Here is a 10614-nt window from a genome sequence, read left to right as displayed (position 1 = left end):
CAATGCACCAATACACACAGCAAGACTGGTGAAAGATTGGTTTGATGAACATGAAAGTGAAGTTGAACATCTCCCATGGCCTGCACAGTCACCAGATCTAAATATTATTGAGCCACTTTGGGGTGTTTTGGAGGAGCGAGTCAGGAAACATTTTCCTCCACCAGCATCACGTCGTGACCTGGCCACTATCCTGCAAGAAGAATGGCTTAAAATCCCTCTGACCACTGTGCAGGACTTGTATATGTCATTCCCAAGACGAATTGACGCTGTATTGGCCGCAAAAGGAGGCCCTACACCATACTAATAAATTATTGTGGTCTAAAACCAGGTGTTTCAGTTTCATTGTCCAATCCCTGTACATTATGATCATATTTCATCATAGTTTTTTAAGGTGCTTTTCATTTAATTTTGGCCTAGTTTTTTGTTGTGTAGAGTTCATTCTTGACCTTGGAAACAGTAGTTTGATCAAAATAAGCTTAACCTACCTCTGTAGCCCGCACCTCATCTCTGCTTAAGGCTAGCAGCTCAAGGTTACATTAGCCACTACTAGAATAACATTGTTGATATTGTAGGCGCCAGGTTTTGACAAGGATGAAGAATGCATGGGATAAAAAAGACAATATGTTTGGTTCTGCTGCACTTTTTTATTTATTTATTTTTTTTTATATAAATTGTCCATCGAGAGTCCAACAATGTTTTAGGAGTGCAACGCCAAATTGGTAGTCCTCTTTTAAGGCAAACAAAAGTGCTTCACTGAATACTGATATGAACACGCAAACATTGCTATCAAATTTATGTTCATATTAACTTTCACTCTGTTGATCAGTATAATTCAATTCAATTTTATTTATATAGCGCCAAATCACAACAACAGTTATCTCACAGCGCTTTTCATAAAAGAGCAGGTCTAGACCGTACTCTGTGATGATATTTACAGAAGCCCAACAGTATACAGTATAAGACAGCCTTAACACACCCACCCTATTACTAGTTTATAACAACACATGAAAAAATCCAAGTTAGGCTTGTATACTTCATACAGGCACTGTGCATATACACACAGGCTTCAAAATCCAAACAGGATCAATTGACAGGATGTGGCAACAAATTCTGTAATAACTGTTGAATAATCTAATATCTTGGGAAACAAAGGAAGACTGCTGGTTTGCCAACACAAAATAATCTTATTTTCTGAAAATATTTTAGTTAGATATACTGGACAAATCATTTTATTTGTTAAATCAGTCTAAAAATGTATAGTCAATTTATAAACTATCAACTTGTTGAATTTTTCCAAGCTATTACATGATCCAGTTATTACATTAGCCATTGTTACACATATAGCAAATTATGACAAAAATGTCTACTTACAGACGTATCGCAGCCAACAACATGAAATCTGCATGGTGCTTTAAACTTACTGCAGAACTTAATATGGTCCACATACTGCAAAACAAATAAAACGAAAGAAGCAAATGATCTATAGAATACGTTGTAGAATTGATCCCTAGCTAAATGGTAAATGAGATCAACAGCTCAAACAGAATTATTGAAAACTCACAACAAATATCTGGGATACCTTTTCTCTGGGGATCTTTTTCTTTGCACAACCTTCACAAATCATCGGGTACTTTGGACAGATTTCATCATGAGCCTAAAAAAAAAATTAAGTAAAGTTAGTTCCCAATAATAGAATTATATACACAAATTATAAATATAAGGGATTTAACAAATCAGAGGCAGCTTGTTTTTTGAGAGCTATTTTACAAAATATACAGGCGTTGAGGCATAAAGTTAGCAAAAGAGGTTTTGCTTGGAAACTAATCTGAACTCTCACTAGAAAAACTCAGTTTCACCAATTTAACAGTTTTGAATTTTAATGTTCAAACTGAATATTGTATGCTGAATTTGAAATTTATCACAGCCTGAAATTTGGAATGTATATAGGGACAAAGCTGCATGGTGATTTTGCATTGTAAATAAAATTTTATTTGATTTGAATTTTAGTAGTAGTACTTACAAATTCATTTCGGAATTCAGTTTTCAATTCAGAAGCATACATCTGGGGGAGCTACACACTGCAGTGATCTTGGTTTACATGTGTCACCAGACCTAAGTAAAGCTTTATTTCAGCATTTGAACTCCTGTCACTGGAAGCCCGCTGACATGGCTATGAATTGGGCACTGCACTTATCAAATGTGAAATGTGGAAAAGATCTGACCGTAAAAGTCTTTAGATTCAACTGCGCAAGTCAATCTGAATAAATCTTTAGGATTAGTTTGTAAAGTACGGATCCTGTAAATGTCAAAAAAGAAGTTTTCAAGCATCTCTAACCGCTTGAAGGTTAAAAAGTCATTTGTGGGCGCTATAGAGCTGACGTGCCAACACACAAGCCCAAATGTGACATCAAATCAAAAGATTTACCAGTTTAAATACAGGTGCAAAGGTTTGTGTTTAACATGTATAAAAAGTTGGGGGCGCTATAGAGCCCCCAGGCCACACTCAAGCCCAATCACTACAGAACTTAATCATTTCGCCAGTCCTGATGAAAATTTGTAAAAACGTTTTCTGGCATCCTAAGCCCCTCAAAAATGCATTCAAAGGACAGAAAATCAATAATCTTACAATAGGTTCCTGACACTGCAAATGCTCAGTTCAAAGTACATTGATACAAAGTGCTAATACACCTGTGAGTTGTGAGGTGCAGCAGGTCTTCTGTCAGCCATGGGAGATACTACTAGTCAGCCGCCCCCCATGGCCTACATACCCATAAAGACTTGTGGTCCGAAGAACTCCTTTGAAAGGAGTTGGATTGAATCGGAGCCCTTCTATTCCCCCGGATGAGTGCCTCTGAACTGAAACTGAATTTGAAAACTGAATTCCTGAATTCTGGCACTAAAATAACTAACATAACTCTAATAAGTAGTTTTTGACCATATCTCATCTACTTCCTCAGAGAATGGAACCTGCTCAGGTGTCATCACATTACCTACGGCAAAGGTTTTTAAAGTCTGACATTCAGTACTCCCACGTTGGGCTCCCACAGTCTTATGAATGTCAAAACATTGTATTGATATTACAACATGAAAAAAGTTAATTTCAGCGGACTTTGTAACTCCTATTATTATTCTTTGTCTTACTTCTATTTGGGGAAGGTCTACTCTAAATTTGGGAACTGCAGTTCCTATTTTTTGGGGGATGTAAACAGGAAGTATACTTTTATAGCCTATATTTGTTTACATTTTGGAGTTGTAAGGAACTGCTGGCATGCTTTTAAGGGGCTAAATCAGCAACCAAACTACAATGACTAACTTCCTGTTATTTTTAGAACACCGGCATGAACCCGTCCCTCTTACCTCACACTGTATCTTCGCCTCACCTGCCTCCGTAACCCTAACCCTAGGGATGGCCTTGAGACATTGTTGAATTCTCTGGGAAAGCTAATACCTGAACCTCATCTCTCAGTATAAAATGGTATTTGCTGGGTTTACCTCTGCATAGAAAATGATTATTAACCACTGGTTTTCCCCTGATGTATGTATGAAATCGTTCTGGGTCCACAGTCTTGTTAACATTGTCAATCTGGAACATACTACTGCACGACTCAACAAGGCTCGGCCAGCAACTGTAGAAGCCTGGAAAAACTTTTCATCTAATCTTGTTTTTTGGAAAAGAGTTAATAGCTGAACGGCTCTATTGTACACCTGCCGAATTACTTCACTATGATATAATTGTTATATATCCCCTTGTGATGTAAGGTATTTTCCCTATACCACTGCTATAATAGATGTCCTTGTTCTTGTACATGTCTGTATCCCCCCCTCCATACTAATAAAAATGTTGATCACAAAAAAAATACCTGAACCTCGAGTTTAGAATAATTAATCTAATCACAGACATTTAATAACATACATTGATCACAACATAATCTATATGCCTAGACCAAACAGGCCTGCAGGTGTCATGTTACAATACAACAACTCCTCCCTAAATAAAGCCATATAGCAGCATAATACTTGACCAGTGTTTGATTATAATAATACAGGGAACCCTAACCTTGATGTTCTTTAACAGAAAAGGTTCTTTGCAGTATTTGCAGTTGAGCGTCCTCTCTGGACATTCTCTCTCGTTGTGGCGCTCCTGTTCATTGGCTCTCATCAGCTCTTTACAGGAAGGACACAGGATGATCATGAAGTCACAGTTGCCCTCATGGCTGGCCTGCAGGTGACCAACAATACAGTTTTCAACATTTTGACATAATGTTCAATTAGTGTTAGATGAACTTGGGTGTACCTTTCACTTGATGATGTCAGTGATTGCAGACTGCCACCAGGTGGTGTGTGTATATAAAAAGATTTATCTGACAAGTAAGTTAAACTTGCCTGAAGAAGAAGGAAACAAAGAAGGAAGAACACAGAAATGTGTAAGAATTGCACATTGGTGATATTAGAAAATAATAAATGAAGTTTTTTCATAATTCAGAGGGGTCAACTGTTTTTTTCGTTGCCGTCTTGTTTTAACACATTTAATAGAAAAAACAATGTGTTTAAAAGAGGAGAAATACAGATACTGTATAAATAAGGTCTCCAATACACCTGGCCATGTGACTCGGACATTATGTAATGTGTGTATTTATGATAACGCACTGTATTGCATCCAGTTGTTTATTATGACAAACATATGGTTTCAAGTAGGGTACTCTTAAATTCTTATGCTTTGCCTCTTTCAGCATCTAATTGTGTAAGTTGTGAGTTGTATGAACTTTTTTTGTTTTGATTTGTTAATAAATGTTTTATTTATTCAAATGTATTTGTTTACAGTTTGGTACATTTGGCACAATCCCATTTTTGTATTTTATTGTGGGGGCAATTAATTCAGCTGTCATTTAGACCAAAAACAGACCTGCATTAAAAAAAAATATCCATCCATTCATCCTGGCGCTGGGCCTGGATCAGTATGAGAGAGTGTCAGAGCGATAACAACAAATTTAACACACCTGCTCCCCATTCACACCGGAGAAAGCCCAAATCAAGTAATTTGATCCTTAAGATTTTAGTCCAGGTTAATTTAGCGACATAGACGGTTACCATGGTAACAGCAAGTGCGATTTAATACTATAGCAAACACTCTTTAAGCAGCTATTTTGCGTGATAAAGAACAGCAGAGCAGCTGGTGTATCTGTTGCAACCAAACAAAGTCAATAATCATCCTTTTTCCATCATGCAATGAGCGACCATAATCTGATTTCTTGCTGTGCCCAACAGCAGGGCACAGTAAAGTTGGTCACCTTGCTGAGGAGTTGGAGATGTGCAGCCTATCACCTGCCTCTCTTTACCTAACCGCTCACTGTGGCTGCTCCTGATTGTCCCCCCCGAGTTACTCCCTGTGATATTTAAATACTGATCAACTGACCATTGTCTTGTTCTGTAGACACAAACAAGTAGAGTGAGTTTCCTGTGGCTGCTTTACTATAAGGGTCACCCTGTGTTTCGCCAGTTGAAGGCTTTTAATGTAAAGCAGCAGAAGGATGTTTTGTTTACACTAGCAGTAACAATGACCAGCCATTGTCAAAATTAAATTAACATTTCACCGGGAGTGGGTGCTATTTTCCCAGCCTACATTGCATTAGTGTGCACCTCAAATTCTTTGATAGTTCCCGTCCACATGCATCCTTCATTGGGACAGACAGCTGCCAAGGCCTCCACTTCTCTCCGAGCTGCATTGTCCGGAAAAGCCTGCATGGAGAAGCCGAGGTTGTTGTCAGTTGTGATCTGGTTTGTGTCTTCAGTTACAGTCTTAAGGGCAGTGTTACAAACACTCTGCATCAGCTTACTGCGGATCAGGATGCTTGGAGCTCACTCATTGTCTCTTGGCTGTAATTTCTCCAGCCCATATGGTCATTCAAGGGACACAGGACTATAGTTGCTCCATCTATTGTCTAACACCACCAAGAATTATAAAGCTGTTACAAAGTTTTTGCTGTTTTGGCTCTGTACTCCAGCACAATGGATCAAAAAAACAACAACTATGATGTTACAGTGTTGATTCTCAGGACTATTTTGAGGGTTTTTACATCAATAGCCTGCACCCTCAAAATACTAAACTTGGCTGTAGTCTACGCCTAACAACAAGCTCTCCATTATATTAACAAACTAGGGAACTTAAGTTCATACGTATGCTGTATTTAATATAAGCATGAAAAAATGGGAAAAAAGATGCAATGTAGGATAAAAATTTTTACTTACACCACCTTGCTTGAGAATGGAGGTAGGTTCCTCAAACAAGTCTTCTTTGATGCAAGCACTACATTTCTGTGGTCCAGAACTTGATGAAAGAAAAAACAAATATTTACATTAGCATGGATACAGTGCCAATACCATCTACCATGTGTCAGACAACATAGATTTTACCATCACTATTATCCCAGTGTGGTTAAAGTCAGTTAAGTTCAAGTTTAACCCTGGGATCAGTGAGCGTGACAATAAAATCTCAACTCAAGGTTTTGTTTGACCTTGTCTGACCCTACATCGCATGGTCTTCAAGTTAACTCCAGACCAAAATCGGGCACAGCTCAGGTATGTGGACCTTGAGTTGAGATGATTTTCACACATATAAAGCTTAAGTGATTAGTCGATGAATCAACAATTATTTTGATCAAGTATTTTTTTTATTATTAGTCAGTTTCGTCATTTATTAAGCAAAATTGACTCACTGGTTTCAGCTCCTCAAATGTAAAGACTTCCTGTTTTTCTCTGTTTTATATCATTCTGGGGTTAGGTTGGGATACATCTGAATGACTTTCAGCTGGGGGAAAATGTTATGGCCATTTTTCACAAATTTCTAAATTTTCACAACCAAATCGATTGAGAACGATATCGTTAGATTATAGTGGCTATATGTAGTTTTTCAATGAAATTACGTATTAATAAATCACTTTTTTACTTCCTTTTTGACAATGGGCTGTAGCCTCACTTACAAATGAACCACAAGCCTGTTTTCTCTTTTGCTTGGAACAGCCACTATTCTGCTTTTAATGTGAAGGTATCGGGTCGGGATAGCCCTGTGCACGACAACACCGCAGCAACAAAATTCAGTCCACTAACACTATAAAACAACCAGCTCCCACCACAAAACAGACTCCAACATAAACTCCACCCAAGGATACAAAACAACAATAAAGGTTTATGTGCTGGAGCCCCTCAGGCCAAACGAGAATCAGTTTATGTTGGGTGAAAGCCAACAACAAGCTCACCGGCTATTATGTCAAACTGTTGATTTTAGCTGGCAAGAAATGATGCAACATTACAAAGCAAATGTGGAGCGATTTGTTTACACCAGCCTGTAGTAATGCAAGGCATGGGCAGCCAACTACTTTAGCATTGATCCACCGCTGTTTGCTTTGTAACGTTCAATTTAGATTTATTCTGGTTTTACAGAAACTCGGGTACAAGCTTCTTCAATGTCTCAATTGCTATAACTTACATGACTCTCATAATATACAATAGAGCAACATAACGCACAGGACAACAACAAAGTGAAGGAACTAACATTATTTACTACAGTAACCTTACTTACTGAGGTCTAACAGTTATAAAGTGTGGCAACAATCTCATTTGTAATATTCAGTCCAGCTCACTAACCATTTTCGTTATCATCTAAAACATGTAGCTGTTCTCACATTGCTGAGCCTCTGGTGAAAGATACACAGATAGTAATGTTAGTTACCGAAAAGCAGACAGGAGAGCTAACGCCGATGTGTCACGTCAGCTAAGTGCAGTAAATGTACCATTATCATGTAACCAGCATGGATTAGTTCAACCTGCATATGATAAAAATATTACTGTAACGTTGCAGTGGGAGTTTACCTGAGTTTCCAGCATGTTGTGTGAAGCTGTCTCCCGGTGTGTCTATATATCCGCTTTCACACTGCCTTATTAAATCGCACCGCTAGTGGCCGTTTTAAACTACATATTGCCCCTTTAATCAAAAAAGATAATAAAAGATAATAAAATAATTATTTGTTGCAGCCTACACACATAATATAGTCTGGTTTTTCATTTTATTGAAAAAAATACTTTAGATGATGAGGCACTAACTTTATTACTTAAATTTGTTAAAGCCCCAAGTTGTTCTATTGTAGCAAATGCTGTTTCCATTTACACACACAAGAAACCTGATAACTTGAGAAATGCCATAATATAACAACATGTTTGCATTAGTTGCAATACTCAGATTACTGTGTAAACCCCATTTTACAGGCAGTTGGTCAGCAATTAATTATCTATTATCTACTATGATTCAGTTGTAATTATATAGAGTCAGAAAATCTAATGGTTCACAGATTTTGGTGTAACGTTTTCTTGTAGGTTTTTTGCTTACAACAATTTCAGACAGGAATATCCTGCTGTGGCAGTAATTATCATCATACAATTAATTAAAATAAATGCGTTTCCATCATACAAGAAAGCGCTGTTAATACAAATAGTAAAAAAAAAAAAAATGTATGTATATATTATTGTATCATAAAAGAAATACAGTCATATTGTCGTCCCTACTTCTTTCATTCTTATACACAAAAACTACTGCAAAATACTCGTAGTAGTTACAGGGATTAGATAGACCCTTGCTAAAATCAGACCAACAAATAGCCAGTTTAATGTTGGTTCGCTTATCGACAAAGATACACACTGAGTGGAATATATTGTACTGCATTTAAAAGTTGCCGAACGTTCAAGTACATTCGGCATGAATCCTGACCTGATATTACCTTAATACAATACACTGTCAAGTTCATCTCTTCGACACTGATTGCTACATAACTTAACTAACGTTAATGTTAGACTACGTTAGGACACCTGACCAACCCATTACACAAACTGAGATTTAATAGGGATCAAGTGGTGATTGGTGAATTACCTGTAACGTTACGCCGAATTTTTCAGTGGGTTTTTGCAATCTATATCGTAACTTACGTTTATATTCGTATATTGCGTTACCAGTGACAATAAGCACGGCAGTGTTAAACAGAAAGATATTTGAAGGAGGGTTGGTGACAAGCTGTGATTGCTCGTATTTGCTAACTGTGACACATCTAGCTAGCTAACGTTAGCTCGCTAGCAACCATGACACACTCACCTCACAATTTTGTTGAAACAGAACGAACAAAAGCGGTGACCACATTGAGCTTGCAAAGGCCTTCTCAAGATTTTATGACAAGAATTGCACAAATGCTTGTCTTCGTGGTTGTTGGCCAAAATTTTCTTTGGGAAGCCCGGTTTGTTGCCTTCCAGGGAAGATGGTGGAGACGGCTCCTGTGCAGCCATTATTATTCCCCTTGAACAATATCGGGGTACTCAGCGAGATGTGTTCAAGACAGCAAACACAGCTTAATGTTTTAGAAACAATCGCCATCAACGACTCATTGCTCTCTGACAGTGTATTAAAATATGTTTTCCTGCTTATGTTAAGAACGCATAACGATATTATATCTTCATATGTATAGGCAGAGACCAGGCGTTTCCATGTGATAAAGTGACATTTGAGGATGCTACGTTCCGTTGGAAATTACTGTGTATATCCGCTAGGCGCCGCAAGCCCGAGCATCTAGGTGAGTATCATCAGGAGGCAGGCTGCGCTGGATTGAGCCACCACAGCGGCGGCAAGTTAGCTAAACTTAGCCAGTTTTACCTCGGAAGTGTATTCATTTGTCTTTAAAAAGAAAAGCAAGGTTTTTCAGTTTTAGCAGCAGCACCGAGATCCTCCCTGTAGCAGTGGCAGCCTGTTGTACTCTGTAGCAGCCTGTGGTACTCTGTGGTACTCTGTAACAGCCTGTGGTACTCTGTGGTACTCTGTAGCAGCCTGTGGTACTCTGTGGTAACATTACTCTGTAGCAGCCTGTGGTACTCTGTGGTACTCTGTAGCAGCCTGCGGTACTCTGTGGCAGCCTGCGGTACTCTGTGGCAGCCTGCGGTACTCTGTGGCAGCCTGTAGTACTCTGTGGCAGCTAGTGGCAGCGTGTGGTACTCTGTGTAAATGTTCCCTACTTGTATAGCGCCTTTCTAGTCTTTTCGACCACTGAAAGCGCTGTGCCTGTGGTACTCTGTAGCAGCCTGTGGTACTCTGTAGCAGCCTGTGGTACTCTGTGGCAGCCTGTGGTACTCTGTGGTACTCTGTAGCAGCCTGTGGTACTCTGTGGCAGCCTGTGGTACTCTGTGGTACTCTGTAGCAGCCTGCGGGACTCTGTGGCAGCCTGTGGTACTCTGTGGCAGCTAGTGGCAGCCTGTGGTACTCTGTGGCAGCCTGTGGTACTCTGTGGTACTCTGTGGCAGCCTGTAGTACTCTGTGGCAGCTAGTGGCAGCGTGTGGTACTCTGTGTAAATGTTCCCTACTTGTATAGCGCCTTTCTAGTCTTTTCGACCACTCAAAGCGCTGTGCCTGTGGTACTCTGTAGCAGCCTGTGGTACTCTGTGGCAGCCTGTGGTACTCTGTAGCAGCCTGTGGTACTCTGTGGCAGCCTGTGGTACTCTGTGGTACTTTGTGGCAGCCTGTGGTACTCCGTAGCAGCCTGTGGTACTCTGTGGTAACGTTACTCTGTAGCAGCCTGTGGTACTCTG

The 10614-nt window shown here is 39.3% G+C and overlaps 1 protein-coding gene across 2 annotated transcripts; it reads right to left on the bottom strand.

Annotated features, from left to right (window-relative positions):
* Positions 1-624: 624 nt before the first annotated feature.
* Positions 625-9607, bottom strand: LOC123960599 (TNF receptor-associated factor 2-like). Of its 2 annotated transcripts, none has more exons than XM_046035437.1 (6): positions 9137-9607; positions 6247-6325; positions 5638-5736; positions 4058-4219; positions 1562-1654; positions 625-1446 (listed from the first exon to the last, which is right to left on the bottom strand). In XM_046035437.1, exons 1-6 carry the CDS (start codon positions 9322-9324, stop codon positions 1333-1335), a joined length of 735 nt encoding a protein of 244 aa, XP_045891393.1. In that variant the 5' UTR covers positions 9325-9607; the 3' UTR covers positions 625-1332. The 2 variants fall into 2 exon arrangements, with proteins under 2 accessions (XP_045891393.1, XP_045891394.1); XM_046035438.1 differs by having other exon boundaries at positions 1580-1654; positions 9137-9606.
* Positions 9608-10614: the final 1007 nt, after the last annotated feature.

This window comes from Micropterus dolomieu, linkage group LG21 (assembly GCF_021292245.1).
Source record: "Micropterus dolomieu isolate WLL.071019.BEF.003 ecotype Adirondacks linkage group LG21, ASM2129224v1, whole genome shotgun sequence".
NCBI classification, from domain to species: Eukaryota; Metazoa; Chordata; class Actinopteri; order Centrarchiformes; family Centrarchidae; genus Micropterus; species Micropterus dolomieu.
The sequence above is the reverse complement of the archived record's forward strand: the minus strand, read 5'-3'. Positions and strand labels throughout refer to the sequence as shown.